At 53.5% G+C, this 20,510-nt stretch overlaps 6 protein-coding genes across 6 annotated transcripts; 2 read left to right on the top strand and 4 right to left on the bottom strand.

The window, feature by feature from the left end:
- Positions 1 to 198: 198 nt before the first annotated feature.
- EJ05DRAFT_435152 (nucleoporin Pom152) lies at positions 199 to 4,153 on the bottom strand (the record flags this gene model as incomplete). The annotated part of the gene is made up of 4 exons (XM_033741684.1): positions 199 to 1,322; positions 1,370 to 3,453; positions 3,506 to 3,654; positions 3,704 to 4,153. The coding sequence occupies 4 exons, from the start codon at positions 4,151 to 4,153 to the stop codon at positions 199 to 201; spliced, it is 3,807 nt and encodes a 1,268-aa protein (XP_033603317.1).
- Positions 4,154 to 4,731: 578 nt separating this feature from the next.
- Positions 4,732 to 6,275, top strand: EJ05DRAFT_497439 (cysteine proteinase; the record flags this gene model as incomplete). The annotated part of the gene is made up of 4 exons (XM_033746533.1): positions 4,732 to 4,911; positions 4,965 to 5,059; positions 5,110 to 5,657; positions 5,707 to 6,275. The coding sequence occupies 4 exons, from the start codon at positions 4,732 to 4,734 to the stop codon at positions 6,273 to 6,275; spliced, it is 1,392 nt and encodes a 463-aa protein (XP_033603318.1).
- Positions 6,276 to 6,493: 218 nt separating this feature from the next.
- On the bottom strand, positions 6,494 to 7,942 carry EJ05DRAFT_497440 (FAD/NAD(P)-binding domain-containing protein; the record flags this gene model as incomplete). Its single annotated transcript, XM_033746534.1, has 1 exon — positions 6,494 to 7,942. One exon carries the CDS (start codon positions 7,940 to 7,942, stop codon positions 6,494 to 6,496), a length of 1,449 nt encoding a protein of 482 aa, XP_033603319.1.
- A 1,574-nt stretch (positions 7,943 to 9,516) lies between these two features.
- On the bottom strand, positions 9,517 to 11,079 carry EJ05DRAFT_491775 (CRAL/TRIO domain-containing protein; the record flags this gene model as incomplete). The annotated part of the gene is made up of 3 exons (XM_033745999.1): positions 9,517 to 10,073; positions 10,124 to 10,265; positions 10,318 to 11,079. The coding sequence occupies 3 exons, from the start codon at positions 11,077 to 11,079 to the stop codon at positions 9,517 to 9,519; spliced, it is 1,461 nt and encodes a 486-aa protein (XP_033603320.1).
- Positions 11,080 to 12,693: 1,614 nt separating this feature from the next.
- Positions 12,694 to 13,495, top strand: EJ05DRAFT_508107 (uncharacterized protein; the record flags this gene model as incomplete). Its single annotated transcript, XM_033747980.1, has 2 exons — positions 12,694 to 13,098; positions 13,166 to 13,495. The coding sequence occupies exons 1-2, from the start codon at positions 12,760 to 12,762 to the stop codon at positions 13,493 to 13,495; spliced, it is 669 nt and encodes a 222-aa protein (XP_033603321.1). The 5' UTR covers positions 12,694 to 12,759.
- Positions 13,496 to 13,698: 203 nt separating this feature from the next.
- On the bottom strand, positions 13,699 to 16,037 carry EJ05DRAFT_244565 (uncharacterized protein). The gene is made up of 4 exons (XM_033740098.1): positions 15,760 to 16,037; positions 14,958 to 15,667; positions 14,578 to 14,898; positions 13,699 to 14,475 (listed from the first exon to the last, which is right to left on the bottom strand). The coding sequence occupies exons 2-4, from the start codon at positions 15,660 to 15,662 to the stop codon at positions 13,903 to 13,905; spliced, it is 1,599 nt and encodes a 532-aa protein (XP_033603322.1). The 5' UTR covers positions 15,663 to 15,667; positions 15,760 to 16,037; the 3' UTR covers positions 13,699 to 13,902.
- Between the last annotated feature and the right edge of the window lie 4,473 nt (positions 16,038 to 20,510).

A 20,510-nucleotide genomic window follows, 5' to 3' on the forward strand; every position in this document is an offset into this window, starting at 1 on the left:
ATGGGTAAATAACCTCATATCTCCAACGTTGCTGAGGATTCTAACAGCAACACTCAGTTCAGGGCTTCCAGGTGACATCAATATCTACTCTCCAACAATTGTACACAGTATGCCGCTCAAAAATAGCGAAAAAAAAAATAAAGATATGCAACATGCTCAGAACGCCTCTCCATGCAAAAAGTCAATGGCCAGACGCTGCTAGTTCTGTAACAACTTTTGCCCTTTTCTCGATCTTGCGCCATCTTCTCCTGGACGCGGAAAGGCACACCATCGGTCTTTGATTGCAACGGCCTCGTACTGGCCCTCTTCGCTAGCTTTGACCTTGATGCTGAAGTCGTCGGTCCTTTCGACTCTAGTCTCAAGGACTTTGCTCTTATGTCCGCTTTTAGCATTCGCAAGTGTGCTGCGTGTGTATGTAACCTCGAAAGGGGGTGTTCCCGTAAAGTCAAACGAGATTTCCGTCTCGCCGCCTTCCCGTAGATTTATGCTTGTGACTCTACCCTGCGATATACGCACTGTCGGCATTGGGTGAATAGTAGCTTCTAAGTTCGTGTTGGCACGGCAATTTGAAGCATTGTCGGATATTCCCGTGATGGCAAACGCTCCCGGGGCCTCCGCAAGACGTCGGAACGAGGTGTCTGGAGACGCAGCCTTGAGGGTCTTGTCGTTGAACTTTGTAAACACTTGGAACGGAGGAGTGCCGGAAAGCGTGTACGAAAGGCGCTCACCAACACAGTAGTCAGTGCGACTTTCCACGGCGGTGATAGTTGGAGCATCGTGTACCGAGATTGAGACCTTCTTTGCATCTGCACCTAGCCGCCGTTGACAGCCACGGCTGTCCCGAATTTTGCGAATGAAGACATTCGAGACACCGTGTTGTAAGTGTTTATGCGAGATGCGAAGCTCGTAAAGGTTGCTGGGGATATTCGGAATGGTGACATATTCTGGGCTGCGGCTGCGTCCGCTCAAATGTTTGATCTCAACCTCAAGGGTGAAAGGCGGGACACCAGTAAGCTTGACCGGAATCACTTCCTCGCCATCTGCTTCTCTAGAGCAGTAGCTGTATGTCTTCCCGGGCTGCTCAAATTGCCCATCAGGGCGTGGGTGGACCCTTTGTTCGACCACTATGATCGTATTTTTCGTCCCGAGGTAATTTGCGTCGTTCAGTTTGTTGAAGTCATATTCGTAGATACCCGGTTTCATAGTATCCACTCTGACGTTAGCGACACCAAGGGCAGCCTTGATCTGTTTTTGGCTGGTCTGTCTGGGACCTTTGTCTGGCTTGATGTTTTCGGTATATTCGAGATCATACGGAGGCGTACCTGTTCAAGTTAGGCCGAAGTTTTATATTGTTAAATTCTGCACTCACCTGAAATCATTACGTCAAAGGAATCTTCGTCCCCTTCACATACAGCGTTCTTAATGTAACGATCACCAGACAGCGTCATGGAAGGATTCTCAGGTATGCTGATTCCTGGGCGTGGGACCCAGCCAACATCAAATCGCTTCCCACTTTCCTCGATAGATCCAGGACAGTTAGCGTCATACAAGCTTACAAGCTCGTATGTCCCTGATTGTGAGACTTCCAGGGCATCATTCTCTCGGGTGAGTAATATTGTCAATTTTTTCTCTGGCTGTTCGAGATTTCGGTACGTCGCCATCCAGTTGGGCTTACCTGTCAAACGAAGAGGTAGACGCACTTTCTTGCCTTCTAAGATCTGAAGGGAACGTTTGCCTTCAATAAGCCCAAAGTAGGCCTTCGGTCGTTCATTGCGGACCTTGAACTTTGCTGTCTTGTCCAGAAACTCCTTGCACCCAAGCCTGTCCGTGATTCCCGTCAGGACGAGCGAATAGTCTCCGCCGGATTTGAGCGGCTCTGTCTGAATTTTGAAGTCTGGGCCACTGATATCCTCTTCCTTGCGTTTGCTTCGCTTGCCGCCATGCACAAGTTCGTATTCGAGAGTGAATGGGCCTTCGCCTTGGAGACGGACACCATAAGAGACGGGCCCATCGATACAGGCTTCTTGTGGGCTATCGTCAGTAAATCGTGCCGACGCAGCTGGTTTTACATCCTGAGTGACACGATCGCCAAGGGATACTTGCTTGTAGACGGCGTCGCTAATTTCCAAGAACCTATATGTGTATTTTCCAGCAAGCGAGGGTTGAAGGATAATCTGGCCTCTGAGACCGGAGATCTGCGCGGATTTGGGAGTAGGCGGGGAGCCGCTCTTCTCTTCGATCCAACTGATGTCAAACGGAGGTGTGCCGATGAGGTCCAAATCTAATCGAATACCAATTGGATTGCCGGCGCATTTATCATGGATGTGCTCTGTCGTAATGGACATTTCTGGTTCAGGGGGGTTTTGAAGTAAACATGAAGCTGGCTCCATGACCTCTCCTGAACAGTAAGCACTGGAAACTGACCGCAACGTGTAAAGTCCGCTCTCATGTACATAAAATCTATCTTGCAGGCTCTTGAGTGTATGCTTCTGTATCACGGCTAGAGGGCCGTGTTCACCATTTGGAGTGAGATCGTCTTCCTTGGTAAAGATGTACTCCAAGTCGTGCACCGTGCCTTGAATTGGGCCTTTGCCTGAGGAGGAGAAGTCAAGGGGTAGCGCAGTCGCTCTTCCCTTCGCGACCTGCAGAGGTTTCTGGTAATTGCATTTGCTGAGCTTGACTTTGGGTCGCTCATGGACCATCAACGTTTGGTGGTGAGCAGTGTTCTTTCCGGACGCCCGTGTGCCCTCTTCATCGGATCCAGGGGCACCGTATGAAACCTTGTTACCCAGAGCATCTTGCACTTCATCTATGGTGTATGACCATACTCCGCTGTGATGGAGGGTTTCGCTTAGCGGGACAGAGACGGTATGTGAGCGAGCCCATGATAAATCGGACTCTCCGCTCCTGACCAAAGTAGACGATTTTTGCTTTCCATAAGGAGAGACGAAATCGTCTGGTTGAATGCTCTGAAAAGATGAGCTGTGTGGCTCACCATTCATGAAGCGGTGGTAGACAACTTTCAAAGGTGGAGCGCCCTCGACTTCCATAGTGATATCGGACAATTCGTTCCGACATCTGTTGCTTCCTGTCGACTTTATCCGGGCTTGTGGACAGTTCACGACCAAGAGTTCGGACATGTGTGCCTGAACTTCGAGATCAGTTTCGTCCACTACCCTTTGCAGGATGTACAACCCAGTCTTCTTCACTGGATAGTTCATCAAGATTGGCGCTGTGGGATCCGACGTTTTCTGCTCCTTCTTAGACTGGTTTCTAAGCTTCTTGATATCCTTCGCCGACAGTGTGATGAGGTCACTACTGGTGTTCTCGAGATCGATGTGTAGAATTTCCATGCGAACCGGGTTGGTTTGGTTGATCTGAATGGGTATATGTATCGAGTTGACACCGCCACCGATGCAGAACGCGTCATTTGTCGGATTCAGCAGCGCGGAACTATACACCTCAAGTCAGTAAAGCCTTGGACAATTAGTGAATCAGAACGTACCCCTCTGGTAAGATATTGATGATCTGTTTTCCCAGAATCAGAGACGCATTTTGTATGATATGTCCCGGCTTGACAGAACGACCCATCAGACCCATCTCATCGTCCTGTATTGCCTTCAGGAATCCAAACAGCCATAGGTGTATTGGTATCTGCATGTCCGTAAGAATCAATCACAATACTACAAATTATCGAACGTACCCCGACACGGAACATTAGTATTATATTCAGCACCATATGAGCCCCCCAGATGAGAGCAGTGAAGGATGTAGACCACTCTAGCCATGGGATTTGAAGGACTGGTATGCCAAAGATGAAGACGAGGTCGAAGCCGCACCATTTCAGAAAGGCCCAGAAGGATTCTGTGTCATCGGCGACCAAATTGTAGTAGTCGTAGAACCGCCATGCGTGGAGGATGCCATAGAATAGAAGAATGTAGAGTCGTTGCGAGGGAGCGTCAATCGTATCGAAGGGTATCAGAGGAGAGGCAGCTGAGGTTTGTGTAGGTGCCTTTGGCATGCTCTGCAAGCCTGTGCTCACCTTGGCTGTGTCGGCTGGGGGCGCATTTTGCGCATTTTGTCGCCGGCGAGCCGTAGGAGTTGATTGCGGCGTCTGCGGGAAGGCAGAGCGAAGTCGTGGAGTGCCGTTCATTGCATCCTGCGAATTGTATAGTTACTTACAGGCAGTAAAGAGTGGAGCGCCTGACTATCAGGACGACGGTTCGCTGAGTCGTGTGCTGTGTTTGCTGATGAGTGAGTTCGGGAAGTTTGCACTGAAAGTCAATTAACATCGAAGCTCTAATAACACACGGCAGCGCGTCACTGAAAACCCGCGTCTGCCAAGATGATGCTTGGCGGACCCTGATGATTGCCTGGGGCAGAAACCAAGTAGTAACATTCTTCCATAGAGAAAGTGCAGAGTGAAGTGTTTCCATCACGCGTTGTTCACGCAAGAATGAAAGCCTGGTATTGTCTGGCATAGTGAGTGAGCTTGTCACGGAATCCCTCTACCTGGCTCAGTAGTCGCCCAGCCTCCTCAAAATGAAGCCTTGCGGCACTTCGGCCTCGTTCCTTCAATCTGGGTCTTTCTTACTTCATCCCTCTGGCGCTACGTGGTAACCTGGATACATTACTTACTATAAGCCTGTGGCCCTCAAGAAATTTCCGTCGGAGTGCTGAGAAAGGCATCATATTCGCGAGGAGTCTGCGTTGAACCGATCCGATCACGGGATGTCACCTCCACGAAAACGAGTAAAAACGTCAGAAGATGGAAGCTCAAGTCCAAGTCGGTCTGGCCCTGACACTTTAGTCAACGGATCTGTCGGAAAATACTCGAAGTCGATAACTCATGGAGCCACAGCGCAGGACAAAGCAACCTGGCAAGGGTTCTGCGACATTGAGTCTGAACCGGTGAGTTGCACCACGTCGTTTGCGTTGTCTCTTCCACTCACGATACCTCACAGGCCTTGCTCAATGTGATGCTGAGAGAATGGGGTGTTCGGAGTGCGAGGGTTCGCGAGATCTTTTCGCTCGACGATCTAGGCGCTGAATACTCACCGTGAGGCTAGATTGTCCACACACATTATGCCAAATGCTAATGGCTGGCAGCAAGCACGTGTTTGGCCTGGTCTTCTGCTACCAGTACTTTGAGCCAGACTATGGGATGCACGAAAAGAGTTGCCCTGAGCATATATGGTTCGCCAACCAGCTATCGACAAGTTCATGTGCTACCGTGACCATGTTGAACATTCTCAACAACGTCCCTGGGCTGGTCCTGGGCGAGAATCTCCAGAGCTTCAAGGACTTCACACGCACGTTTGAGCCATTTCCGCGCGGTGAAGCTCTAGCTGAGTTTGAATTTGTCAAGCGCATTCATAATTCATTCGCCACCCGCAGCGATATGATGAACTTTGACCTTCAAATGAAGGGTAGCTTTGACACGGCCATGAAAGCCAAAGCACAGCAGGCTAGACGGGAGGCACAGCAAGCCAAACAAAAGGCACGAACGGGCAAAACGAGCACTCCTCGAAAGAAGAAGAAACGGAAGGCTGATGACGAATCCGATGCGGAGGCTGCCTTTCACTATCAAGCCTTCCTGCCGATTGGAAACGAGCTGTGGAAACTGGACGGAATGGATTACTATCCGGAGAAACTTGGTGAGTGCCACAATATTTTACTTGAAAACCCATTCTAAACCTTCCACAGGCACATTCGAAGAAGGCCAGGACTGGACCGAAGTGTTCAGACCACTCCTGGAAGAGCGAATCCTCCTGCTCAGCGAGCAATACGGCGCCGAAGTCAACCTGATGTGCCTGCACAAGGACGAAGCCGCCGAACTGCGCGAGCATCTCGCCCAAAACATTGTCTCCATAAGAGCCGCTGATGCCAGGCTCGACACGCTGCAGCCAGACTGGCGCAACTTCCTCGAAGAAGATCCCGGCCTCATCGTCGGCCCAAACACAGACCTGGGCATCGACGAAGACTACCTCGCCAAGATCAAAGTGCCTCTACCAGTGCAACATCGAATCGACGAAGACAGTCCGACGATGCTCATCGATTTCCGCACTCGTCTTGTCGACAAGCAGAAGGCGATTGACCAGAGTGTCCTGCAGGTTGCGACTGCAGATGAGCGACAGGAGTCGGAACATGCACGAGACTCCCGCTCCGACTATCGCTCATTCCACTATCAGTATCTAGTCGAGCTTGCAAACGCAGGCTGCCTGCGCGATGTCGCAGAGGACGTACGAGCCGCCAAGGAAGCAAAGGGGAAGTAGTCATAATTCAATATGTTCCCTGGTGTCTGAATGTGGGCAACGCGGGGGTCTTCTTCTCGTCTGCCTGTCCCTGCGATCCTGCGGTTCGAACATGTGTTTCCCAACTCTCGGATCATCGCCTCCATTACATACATGGGTCCTTCCCTTAGGTAAGACCTTGTAGCATAACCACCGGAAATGCTCTCACCCACTCCGAGCCCCGCACGAGAAACACAAATCTATACATCCGACCACCCCTCCCCTTTCCACCCGCGTTCAAGCAACCCAAGCGCCTCATCCACCATGCCCTCCAAATCAACGTCCCATATCCACTGATACCGCTCATTCAACTCCCTCTCCAGCTCCTCAAAATTATCCCCCACCCCCTCCATCAAAAACTCATTCGCCAGCCCCGCGCGACGACTCTCCCACACAACCTTCTGCGTACGCGGCCGCCTGACGGCATCATACGCCCGAAACGCATCCTCAATCTGCGACTTATGCTCAATTCGCCCCAGCAGCCGACTCAGCACAAGCGCGTCTTCAATAGCCATGCCGGCGCCGGCACCTAGGTTCGGCGTGGCGGCATGTGCGGCGTCGCCGAGGATGCAGATCCGGTTGCGGTAGTATGGTTCGTTGTGCGGGACGTCGAAGATGCCCCATCTGCTGCTGTCGGGGAAGGCGTGCAGCATTTTCACGAGCCGGGCGTCGAGGCCCCCTTTATCAACCCCATCATCATCGCCGTCAGTGGTGGTAAAGTCAGCGAGCATCTGTGCCTTCGAGCAGGGCGCCATGTTAGTCTCACTCGTCCACTCCCCGCGACACACGGCGAACGCATTGACAAGAGCATGGTTCTCGACCGGATACGTGATCATCCCGATATTATACCCACAATACAGCATCCCATTGAGCGCAAAATCCGCACCGAGAATCGACACCGCCTCCTCCCGCGGCAGGAGCGCACGATAGCCATACTCGCCCGAAAACTGCGCCCTGATCTTCCCCGGGTGCAGGATCTCACGGGTCCGACTCTTGATCCCATCGCACCCAACAACCGCATCCGCAGACGCCGTGCTCCCGTCCGCGAACCTGAGAATCATCCTCCCGCCGCCATCATCATCATCATCGTCGTCATCACAGCCAGACTCCTCAATACCAACAAGCTGCTTCCCAAACACCGCCGTCCCAGCCGGCAGCAAGCCGACCAGCACCCCAAGCGCATACCGCCTATGCACACCACACCGCGCCTGCGCTCCCGTCCAACACCCGCCCTGGCCCTCGCGCCGCGCATGCACAATCAACTCGCCCGCCTTGCGCCCATCCCCGCTCCGCGAATCCTGCGCATACACATACGACAGAAAGGTATCGTAGCGCTCCGGACTGACGTTGCATGTAGCGCCCTTTTTGAAGCCCGCGAGGATTCGCCCGTCGATGAGGCTGCAGGCGCGCATCGCGTTGGGCCCGAAGGCGATGCCCGCGCCGATTTCGCCGAATGCGGGCGCGGCTTCGTAGATTTTGGTGTCGGCGTGGCCGTGGTTTTGGAGGCCGATTGCGAGGGCTAGGCCGGCTATGCCGCCGCCGATTATGGCGATGGAGAGGGGTTTCTTGGGGGGTGGTGGTGGTGGGGGTTGGGGGTGTGCGTTTGTTGTTGTTGTTGTTGTTGTCGCTGCTGGGGTTATGTCGCCCATTGCGGCTGGGTGTGGGGAGCCGGAGGCTGGCTGGGCGGGAAAGGAAAGGGGGAGGGTTTGTCTTGTGTGACTTGAGGGTTTGAGACGCGTGGACTGTCGAGCACGGAGAAGCGAAGCGAAGCGAAGATGGACCGCACGGTGGAAGAAGGAATGAGTGAATGAGAACGGACAGACAGGACGAAAGGCCCAAACATATATAATATGCAAGCCTCCCCTCTGTTGCTCGAGTAATAATCCCATCCATCCATCCATCCATCCATCCATCCCCTCAATCCCCGCCCGGTATGTCTATATTGACAAAAGTCCGGTCTTGGCGATATTGCATCGTGGAACGCGTCGTGGTGCGTTTGTGCCATTTGTACTTCGTTGCCGGGACGTGCTCATGCACGACATACATACACTCACTCACTTTGCCACAGCCTAAACAACCGACGACCTTCATGAGGACCATCAAGACCATCAAGACAGATATGGAAGACCTTGAGGCCGGCATGCATGCACGCACGCCATCTCTCCCGCGAGCAGGACAAAAGGCAGCACACTCAATCCACAAGCAAAAAGCACAAAGAAAAGACACAATGTCAGAAGCAGTAAGAAGCAGCGAGACGTAAAAGACGTAAAACAGGAAGAAGAAAAAAACAAGCAGAACAGATAGACACCGAAACACGAGAACGAACTGAACTGAACCAAACTTGGACCCCAAGAGTCTCATTTCATCTAAACAGCTGCTCCGTATATGCTGTAATTAATAGTAGATGAGATGTATGCACTCTAGCCTAGCCTAGCTACACTACACTACTGTCTCAGGCACACAGTACTTCTGCCTCAGGCACACACACGCACACACACCACTAACCCAACCCAAATACCCCAACCCCACCTTCCAACACCCACAATGAAAGACATGCATGTGAAAAACCCGCACCCGCACCCCGTGACCCCCGATATGATCCGCCAGCCATGTGACAGAACCAACGCTAATTATGGGGTTGTATCACATGCTACAGTACTTACTTACTGCCAAGAGGACCTTACAAACACTCCCCCCTGGCGACGAACAGGGTTAGTTAACATGCGTGCACGGATGGGGTTTCGTATGGTGAATGTGGGGAGAATGGTGTATGGGTTGTGGGTTGTGATTGTGGTTCCAGGTTCAAGCCCAGGCTCAGGTTCAGGAGAACATGAAACAATAGCACGAGTGGTGGATCTGCACTGATCTACCGACCCACTTGGTTGTATTGTATGGTCGATAATTAATCACAGGCAGGTTCTACACACACAGAGAGAGAGGGAGAGAGTTATGAAGGGATTATATATATCCACGCAACAACAACGCATACTTCTTTGTCGCGCGTGTGAAAACGGAGATAACAAGAGGTATCGTATCGTATCGTATCTCCAATCAAAACAAGAAAGCCCGTGACATGGACCTTCTCCCCCAATATATTCGGAATTTGCACATTTGAGCCCCTCCCTCCTCCTCCTCCTCCTCAACCCCGCTCCTACCAACGACCATGTAGTTTATGTATTAGGTTTGTTCGTATATATTTATATATGTTGCTCCCCCCTAAAATTTATGTTGCCACGGTCCCGTTCGCTGGCGTTGTCTGCGTTACTACGGCCTTCTCGTCGAGCTTCTGCGCGAGCTCGCCGTTGACTGCATCTGATGTTGCTGATGGCGCCGCCGCTGCCTCAGCCGTCTTCTCGCTCGGGTAGTAGTCGACTATGCCGCCTGGGTTGATGATGCAGCTCCTAGGTGCGTCGTAAAATGTGCGTGCGCGAATGTATGGGTCCAGATCCCAGTAGTTCTTCTTCAGCTCCAGGGCCAGCTGTGTGCGCTCGGCTTTGGCGGCCTCGTCACCCTTGATCCAGCGCATGGTGGCGTCTTCGAACTTGTCGGAGATGGTCTTGCGCTCGGCTTGGATCTTGTCACGGGTGGCGGTGTCGGACAGCTTCTCGTTCTCGTTTGCCGTGGGCTTGACGTATTTGTATTCCCAGTCTTCGTCGCCGCCGAGCTCTTTGGGGATCTGGTCGACGGGGATGAATTCGGACATGCCCTCGACACCCGAGGTGAAGTTTACTTTGCTGGATACGACAGGGTCCATCCAGCCCTTGATGATCTTCCATACACCTGGAATTCATGTCAGTCATGTGATTAGGTCTCGAACTAGCGACACAAACCTTGGAACACCCATGGTGCGTTGTGGATGAGGATGAGACCGAGAGACTCGGGGTAGTTGGCTTCGAAGCACTTGATCATGAACTTGACAGGTGTGTAGTCCATGTTGGCTAGCGAGAAGCCCGTCATGTCGAATACGAGAGTCTTTGTCATGTCAGTTGAGATTGTCGTACAAAAGCACACTACAACCACTTACGGCAGTATCGACGGGCGGCCTTAGCATGAAACGCGCAGTCTCAATTGTGTGCACGATATATTTCTCCAGCGGGTCAACACCTTGCTCGCCACCATGATGCAGCCGCACGCGGACGTAGCAGATTGGTCGTTCCTCGGAGTCAACACCGTGGATGAAGCTCTTTCCCATCTCCCATTGTTGGATATAATCATTTCCATCCTTCTTTTCCTTGGGATCGGAGCTCTCGGACCGCACAACCTCAGCCGGCTCACCGCCGGCCAGGAGCACATCGTCGAGCTTGTATGTTTTGAGACGCCATTTGAGCGTCGACACACCCATGACGAGCGCAGCATTGACGTCCCACTTGCGGGCGCGGAGGAAGCGGAGGAGCACGGCGTCGGGGTGGTCGTGCTTGGTCATCTTCCAGAACGAGTCGCGAATCTCTTCCTTGGACAGAGTCGCCAAGGTCTCCTTGAAGTCCTTGCTGAGGCCGTACTTATCGTCGGCCTCGATGGACGTCAGATCGACGCCACCAGCGGTTGAGGGCTTGGGGGCAGGCTCAGGTTCTTTGCTGCGGCCCCATATGCTGAACCGTGACTTCTTCTTTTCTGTAGGAGCGGGAGAGGAAGCGGTAGCATCTGTTGTAGCAGCAGGGGTGGCTTGCGAATCCGCATCACCATGTATACCGAAAAGGTTGTGCATCAATGTCCACATCTCTTTGAGCTTGATCTCCTGCTCCGGAGTGAGGTTGCCGGGCCGGCCTGGAGCAGAAGTGTCGGCCATGTCTTCGTCTAGGACAACACCGGGTAGTTTTGCGTGTGTAGGGTGATTTGAGGGAGTGGAAGTTGAGGCAGCGGGAGTGGGATTGGTGGGATTGGTGGGAGGTTGAGGCGGCGGTTGTGGTAATGATGATGATGACGAGGGGTCCTCGACCACGGCAGCGGATGAAGACATATATAGCAGAGCGGCGAGTGCGAGCCCTGAAGCTAGCACAACTAGGAGGGAAGTAGAGTTGGCTTGCTGCTGATAGTGGGCAGACGGACTGGATCCTCGGCTCCCTGACAGGTGATTTGCGCAGGCGTTGCGGGAGAGGGAGGGAGTGGAGGGACGGATTCCCCAGAAATTGCCCGGCTTGGATGGCGCAGAGGACGGAAACAGACAGGCGCGGCGAGGAGCAGCAGAGGAGCGTGAGCGTGAGCGTGAGCGTGAGTGTGAGAGAGTAGAAGTGGGGGAAGTGGTCTGGAGAAAGCCGCGGCTGAATGTGAAGAAGAGGCTGGTGGTTTGCGGGAGTGGAAGGGTGGTGGGTCGGACGACCAGAGAAGGAGGATGAGGGAGCGGATGAGGGTTTGGCTGGCGAACAAGTGCAGATGGCGGCACAAGACAGCGACGAGCAAACATAGAAAGGAAACACACAAACAAAAAGTCTATGTCTGACGTGGACGCGCGAAGATTGAAGCTGGCCGGGCTGACGCGGAAGAGCGGACGAGAAAGAGAGGCGAGACGAGGACGAGGACGAAGGGATTGCTTGCTTGCTTGCTTGCTTGCTTGCTTGCTTGCTTGCTTGCTTGCTTGCTTGCTTGCTTGCTTGCTCGAGGTCAATCAACAAATTGCAGGACGAAAAGTCAAAAGTTAATTGGGGGTTGGGCTTGGGGTTCTACAAGGGCGGCGTGGTGGGTTTACTACTGGTTTAGTGGCTACCAGACGCCGGCACAGGAGCTAAAGCGGATGAGAGTGAATAGTGCGCAAGAAGTTGTACTGTATCTAAGAATAAAAATGCCGAAGCAGTAAAAAGACACGATGAATTAATTATAGCATCACGAAATGAATGGAGCGAGGTTGAAGGGATAGTGGGATACGTAATTAAGGTACAGACGGCCCTGCCAAGATGCATGTGTCTGCATCATGACGCCTCGATATGGGGCTTTGCAGTAATTACAGTATGTAGGTACGTACCGGATGAGAGGACGCGAGTACGATGTGGGATCTGCGTATCTGGAACATGATGTTAGGCACGGTGCATGGTATGATAGGATACACTACACGCGATCCACAGTACACGATGAAAATCCACAGTGCACATCGGGATACGCGATCAGGAGGAGTTCAGCAGCAAGCAGCCAGGATGACTAATTAAGTTGGGAATTGCAGCAGCACCACCACCACCGCCGCCGACCGCGTGGCAGAAGCCCCCGATTTGCGCCCCAAGACCCGCCAGACCCGCCCGAGTGCTGGCCCAGTGTCGCCCCAGTGTCGCCCCAGTGCCGCCCAAAGTTCCGCCCAACTGCCAGCTTGCCCCCCGGTTTCCGCCCGTGTGCAGCGCGGGACTCGCCAAGCCTCGCGATATTTTGCCTCGTCCAGTGTTTACTCTCACTCGCACTCTCTCACACACACACACTCACTCACTCTCTCACACACTCGCACACACACGACAATCCCACCACCACCACAACCACAACCACAATCATGTCCACCACTCCCACCTCACACACCCACACCCACACCCACCGCCGCCGACCCTCCTCCCAGACCCGCCGTCCACTCTCCCGCCCAACAACGCCCCTCCGCCCACCCTCCCGCTCCTCCCTACGCGCCAGCACATCCACATCCACCGCCGCCACCAGCACCCTCCCCCTCGAGCATCTCGACTCCCAATTCGCCGAGCTGAGCGACGGCATGGCCGACCTCGAGGCAAACTTCATCTACCTCGGCCTCATGCACGAGAGCCTGGCGCGCTTCAGCGAGAGCTTTGCCGCCTTTCTGTACGGCCTGAACATGAATGCCTTTTGTGTTGATTTTCCGGAGGTATGCTACTTTTCATTGCTTCGTGTATCCATGCGTGTGGTATGGAAAGCTGATGTGTAATTCCCAGGCGCCCATCCCGCCTTCATTCACCCGGCCCGCTGCTACTGCCACTGCGCGGCCGCAGTCGCTGCTCTCGCACCTGCCTTCGCGCGGCCCAGCGCCCTCTGATCCCGATCCTGAAGCGACCTTTCTGACTACTGATACCTCCTTTGTTGAGAATCCGCCGTCCAGTCGCACCGGCAATAAATTTCAGACACCGACGCCGGCGAGCAGGATTGGCCGTGGCGGTGGAGGCGGCATTCCGCGTGCTGGTGGACGAGGACGCGGGAGTGGCATTCCGGCGAGGGGATCGATGGTGGGGAGAGGGAGGGCGAGGGGACGGGGACGGGGGGCTTGAGAGGGATCATGGGCTTGGTTGAGACGACGTGTAACGGTCGTCTCATCACACAACAACCGACTATGAGGCACGCCAGAGCGACCAAGAACCATCATCCTTATCATCATCTACACATAAAGCTCGTCTGCCCGCATTACGTCCAGTCTCCCTCGCAGAAACCCTCCATATATTCATAACCGGACATCTTCAACCCTCCAAAATTGCAATCATCTACAAGCCACCTCGTCGAAAAAGCACGCGTTCTATTCGCGGCAGTGGTATCATAAAAAATCAACTCATGTCATGCAAAACGCTGCGCTCCAACACCGCCATGCATGCTAAAAGGAGCGTCGCAAACGGAAAACAAACAAAGAAGAACGCTAAAATGCAGAATAAAACCCCAAATCACAACACCCAGCAAGCTCCCCTCACGCAGGCATGCCCACCTCCCGCGTCAGGAACGCCACCTGCCGCGGATGCTCCCGACGCGTAGCCCAGCCCTTGATCGCACAGAGCACCGTAGCCCAGGACAGCACGAGACATGTAAGGCCAACGGTAACAGTAAAGGTAAACATGGCGTCCAGGCCGTACTGCTCCATGCACGCGACCGTGTCCTTGTTGCTGAGGATGAAGGTGATGCCGCCGGCCGTCAGGCAGAAGGCGCTGATGAGCTCGCTCGGCGGCCGGCTCGGCAGATAGGACGTCGGCGGCGCGAGATAGACGAGCATGTAGGTGACGGCGCGGGCGAGCGCGAATCCGACAAACATTGTGCCCCATTGCTTGTGCACCATTGTCGAGAGCATCGAGTCTTGGTGGTGCGACGACATCATGACGCCTAGCAGCAGGATGATTAGGGCCGGGATGGGGTTCAGGGAGACTTTGTAGGTTTTGGGAGGCGTGAAGGCTGTTGTTGCTGTATCGCTGGACGTGTGCTTGTTTGTCTGGAGAATGTACGCATTCAGCAATCCACGGATGCGCGTTGATTCGACGAGCATTCCGAGCTAGAGCAGTGTTAGCTTAGAATAAAAAGGAACCCTTGTGCCGGAGTGAATCCGAGAGACACAAAAAAAATCCCTCGGACTTCCCACAAAGAAACGACTTACCAAGCCCCCTCCGAAGAACATGACGGAAATGGAAACGTGCTCCAGGTCCTGCGGCGTCCACGCATCGCCCCACGCCGCCAGATGCTCGAGAAAGACATTCGTGGACCCGTAGAGGAAGATGACAAACGACTCGGTGAACTCGGCCGTCGGCAGCGCAGCGCATCGACGCCCGACCAATTCGCCCGGCGGCGGCTTGACGTTCCAAGCCCACCCGGCGTCGGCAAAGCTGCCGAGCCAGCGGCCGAGCGTCAGCACGCCGTACCAGAAGAAGATGCCGCCCTTGATGAAGTGTGCGAGCACGTTGAACACGGCGCCGCCGCGCTGGGAGGTGGTTTGTCAGTCATGCATTTGCTACACACCCATTTTCATCAGTCACTTACAGCGATGCCACCGAGCACAATGGCGCCGGTGGAAATGGCCACGAAGCCGAGAATGGGGATCGTGCGCTCCACAGCAATATACAGGAAGTTGACTACCTGCAGCGTACGCCGGCACGACACGAACCCGGCCAGCTTGCCCGTCAGGAACCGATCCACGGCCGCATTCCGCAGGAACCCCTTCTTCTCCGCATCACCGTCGAACTCGTCTTCGTCGTCATCCTCATCATGACCATGATCATAGCGCTGCCCCGGCACCTCAAAGCGCCGCGTCTCAGACAAATCACTCGGCGAGCGCGAATGACCAAACAACGACTCCGAACCCCGCTCCGTGCCCTGCCCCGAATCGCGCGACCACCGCGCCTCGCCGCCGGGAGAGGGTGAGGGTGAGGCAGAATGCAAAGTCGGAGCCTGCTGCACACGCGTATACTGCGCCAGCGCAGCAACAGACACAGGATGCGTCGCCGCGCCAACACCCTGCTGCTCCGCCCTCGCCGCCCGCGCGCCATACCTCCTCACCAAGCCCAGCACCACCCACGCGCTCACAATCCAGCTCAGCACCCAGCCCAGCCTGCCGTGCGAGTTGTGCGCGTACAGCTCCGGCGTGCGCCGCGCGTATACCGCGCCGAGAACCAGACCGAGCGCGTTCGAAGCTAGGAAAAGAGTCTGCGCGGGGAGCGTGAGGCGTGATTTTGCGATGCTGAGCATTACGGCTGCGCGGTCTTGTCAGTTTACATATGCACATATGCGTGTTGTTTGGGGTGCGATACTCACCGAGCGGAGCGACGACGATCCATGCGCCTACCATGCTGAAAATGTGCGCGTACATCAGGCTTGTATGCGAGGTCAGACTCCAGTAGCTTGAGGGCATGTCTGGCGGCGGAGCAGGTGGGTGCGCGGTCACGGACGGTTGATCCATGCCGTTCATGCCGTTTGTGTCTGTGTCATCGTGGCCGGACCCGGAGCCGTGAGCGGCTACTAGAGCGGGGAGGTGGCTCAGTAGTACCGCGGCGGTCGTTGCGATGGCTAGGGAGCGCGCGCGGTGCATGTATGTTGCGTATACTGGGGAGGAACGACGGGTGGGGGATATGTTGGTGTCGGCGGAGGAGGTGGGTTGTATGGATAGGATTTTGGAGTGGTTTTGTCGGGTGTAATATCTATCTATGTCTTTTAGGCTTATGGTGAGTGATGGGTTGGAGGAGAGTGGGACATTAAGAGGAGGAATCGCAGGATAGTAACGACAGAGTGCTGCTGCCGGGTATGAGAGAGGGGTGTGTTAGGATGGGAGGGTGAGAGAGGGTGAGAAGGGGGTGGTGTCGGCGCCCAGATGTTTTAATATAATTACAGAGCAAGCAAACGATCGAAGCTACCTACCTACTACGGGTTTAGACGGACATATGTCAGCGATGGGAACAGATACCAAACGGGACCACCTCAGCCAGCCTGCCGCTCCGTTGCCGTTGGATGCAAAGCCCGAGTTTGCTTGCTTGCTTGCTTGCTTGCTTGCTATGAAGCTACCACTACCACTAATTACGGCTTGTGTGTGTGTGTGTGTGTGTGTGTAATACAAACACACCACACGTGGAGCTATGGCCACCACCACCATCACCCCAGCAAGCTACTAACTCCGGCCCTTCAAACGACACGACGCGACCGACGGGACCACTCAAGTGCGAGTCGACCGCCAGCAGCCAATGTCAACGTCAACGTCAACAACCCACCTACCTAGTAATGTCTGTCTAAAGCCGGGTATGACGTCTATTGTTGCCAAGGGGGGGTGGTAGGTGGTGTTGGGTGGGTGGTTTAGACAGCTTTCTCCTAGTCCGTCCCTCTCTCTGTCTTCGCTGCTGAGTGCTTGCTCCATTAGCGCTTCCGAACCATCCGTACGCTGTTGGGCTAGTAATTACGGTAATGCTCCCCCCAACAACCTCCTCCCCCGGTCTAATTAATGCCTTTTTTGAGGTGCTGGCTGGCTTCACAATTTACTGACTGACGGCCTGCATCACGTTCACATCTACCAGCTGGGTTCGTGCCTGCGAGCACCACGCCTGTCGCCGCGATGATCCCGGGCAGGTATGCTGAATATGTACATGTCAACGTTGCGGCTATTGCATACATGCATGACTGGATGACTGGATGACTGGACGACTGGATGACTGGATGACTGGACGACTGGATGACTGGATTCCAGTCGAGTCGAGTCTGACCGCCTTTGTCGCGCATTAGGTTTGTCCTGACCAACAGACGCGAACGTGACGAGTGGCGCAACAGCGGTCTCGCAGGTACAGTAGTCAGCACTTCTAAAGCACTGGCATTCAATCCGTGAGACGCGATCAACGATCAACCTGCGATCGCGCACCCGGTTAACTTGATCCTGATCCGTATGATCCACCCTGATCGGTCGGTGGGTGGTGTGCTGTGCACGTTGGTTCCCTCGCCGGTGCCCCACCACCGACATGAATGATTTGCTCGATTGCTCGATTGTTGTTGATGACACCGAGTGAGTCAAGTCAAGTCATCGTTGGCGTTTGGCCTTGGAACGAAGCGCAGGAAAGTGTACATGGCGCCAAAAGCGCCACCGTCCGTCCTAAAAACCTTTGTGACTCTATCGTTGGCATGAACTTGGACATGCCATGGATCGCAACCGTTGTCGCTAACCCGGGACGCGGGAGAGCAGCAGCGCCAGACTCGTCTCGCTGTCTACTACCAGGTGCGGTGCTTGTTGCAGATCATATCTGCTGCTGGTTTCCTTGGAAGGGGAGGGGAGGGGAGGGGGCTTGGTAATCGTACACATGACTGCTTAGGTACAGTCTGACTGCTTCGGACTCTCAGAGTTGCCAGTTCCGAAGCTAGGATTGCCTACCTAGGCTTGCTTGCTGACTGATGACTGCACCATGCTCTCCACAGTGCACACACTCCCCGCACTGCATGCTATACATATGATATGGCAAACTGGCAACTGGCAGCTCCGACAATTAGCAGCGAGAGCGCGAACGTCAAGGAGAGAGTCGCGACAACACTGACTTTGTGAGCTGGAGAACAGCAGTCACTACAAAAGCTTCTTCTGGAGCGGGAACGGCGCCGGCTCGCCGTTTCTCGGACGAAAATGCCCATCCATGCTTACGCTTACAGACGTCCGTCAGTACGTCCGTCCGATCCGAGTACGTACATCTGACTAGTCGTCTATTCTATACTCTCTTCATTTCTCCACTGTCCAGTGTCCACACCACGCCCTCATGATTCATGCTTCATGCTTCATTCATTCACATCGTGCAGCTAATAACGTCAGAACATGACCACGTTTCCTACCTAGCGACTAGCGAGTAGCGAGTGCGAGTACGACGACTAGGAGCTCCGTCTCTCTGCGTGTTTCGATCTTGGCTGGCTGGCTGGCTGACTGGCTGGCTACTTGATTACTACGTGTATGTACTAATTAATACTACTACAGAATAGCATCGGATAACAACCTAATCCATCCATGGATCCATAACCTAACCCACAAGTCCGTCCGTGCAGACAGGCAACTCCAGCCGACCACTCCCTTGTCTTTGTCATCATCACCATCGGCGTAGTCATCAACAACAATAGCCGAATTCCCAATCCATTCCAATCCAAGCAAGCAACCCACACGGCGCTACGCGTAAATACGGGCGTGCAGCGGGTAAACTTACGCGCCGGGAATGAAATAATTAATTAGGCTCTGTATAGTCAGTTTGTGGGCTGTTGGTGGTGTCATTGTCGTTGTCGTTGTCGGAGCTGTATCCACTCGTCGCTTTTGACGCCACACGTGGATATGTGCGTGATCGACCAGCTGTCTGTATGTATGTATGTGTGATGTATACTAAATTGCGCTGGGCTGGAGTGGAGCGGAGTGGTGTGGACTGGCAATCAAATAATACGCGGCTTCCCAGCCTCGGCATATGTTGTTGCCATTCCATCGGATACTAAGACAGTAATGTCGATGAGAGAAAAGAGAAAAGAAAAAACTATTCTATCTCATTCTGTTCGCTTCATCTTTGGATCTCGATATGGATCCGGCCACCGCTGAATCGCGTAGACGATGCTTGCATGCTTGTCCGATCTACGAAAAGAAAAGTCCTAAACGCGGCATGTTCCGATGGACGGGTAGTACTATGCAGGGTGTTTTTGGTTATTGGCTGCTTACTACCTCTCTCATATCGCCTTCGTAGATATATATTTATATCTTTTTCTGAACTGTTGTTGTTCCTTCTATGATGTGTATTGCATGCAGTGTTGGAGGTCTGAATTTACGAATACAGCGCTTGTATTAATTTGTCCTGATACGTACACAACGCTATGCCATTCATTCGTTCATGGTCACTATTTATTACTACCTGGTTTTTATTCTATCCGTTCATCTATACGTCACCCGAGCAGGCCCATTCACTCGCCCACGACCTGCATGCCTATGGTAATGATCTACGTAGGCATGAGCAACGACAATGGCAAATACAACACGTGCAGCACGCATCCCATACATCCCTAGCTATCGTCGCATCTCCTCTATGTTATCAGATCCCTGGCATCTTCGCACAGCGTACATGACTGGCTCTGGTATCTAGACGTACGATATGATGACTCCGAGCTTTGCTGATTCTCTAGAGAGGAAAAAGGGGGGGCGGGGGCATAGCAGCGCAGATATGCTGCGAATCGTGCGTGCTAGTAGACAGGAATCAGCGAAGAGTGTGGTCCGTAGATAGATAGATGATTAGAGAGACGAACCCAGGAATGAGGCAAGCAGTAGGCATGGTGCTAAGTGTCCCTCCCTACCTATGTATATCTCTTCCGACTCTCACACGAGTAACCACCTCTTTCCTGCGGTTCCCATAGACTAGGTATATACACAGCGTACGTGTATCGTCGCAATTTCTCTTTCCCTTTTTCTGTTTTCACAGAAAGGAAAAAAAAAAGGGGTCGACGGAAGTTCCACGGTACATACTGTCTCTTCCTAACATCGTGGCATTCAGCAGCCAGCCTATGGAGAAACTGTATAACACAAAGTCTCTCTGGTATGGCAGACGCGTACAATAGTCCAGCTAGCTGTCTGTCTACATACGGAAAACTTTATGACTCATACCGGTGCACATTTCTAGCATCAGATTAGCGAGTGAGCCGTGGCTTTCCCAGAGCTGATGCGGTCGATTGAGGAGAAAGCTATATTCTAGCCCAGTGCATGTACTTTGCTGAGATGTGGAGATATGTGTCTGTTGAGCGTTAGGTGCTTTTGGAGTCTAGTCTGTCGTGGAAATGTCATGCTCAAGGTTACAAGTGTTTGGATCTGCAGACTAGATACACACGTATCCTGCAACGTAGTCAGTTCGTTCTGGCGAGTGGTATAAGTTATCATCGTCACAGCATATATTGATATCGTATACTTGCCAGCTGACTGGGACTTGACCGGTGCTCCTTTAACACACTAGGCTTCTGGATGTTGTTTTGCAGACGTTGGCGAGCCCCTTTTAATCTTAAAATCATCATTCATGAATAGCAACGTGTACGGCAGCAATGCAGCTGATACGACCGTTATGTCTCCCA

This window comes from Pseudovirgaria hyperparasitica, assembly GCF_010093815.1.
Source record: "Pseudovirgaria hyperparasitica strain CBS 121739 unplaced genomic scaffold EJ05scaffold_3, whole genome shotgun sequence".
NCBI lineage: Eukaryota > Fungi > Ascomycota > Dothideomycetes > Acrospermales > Acrospermaceae > Pseudovirgaria > Pseudovirgaria hyperparasitica.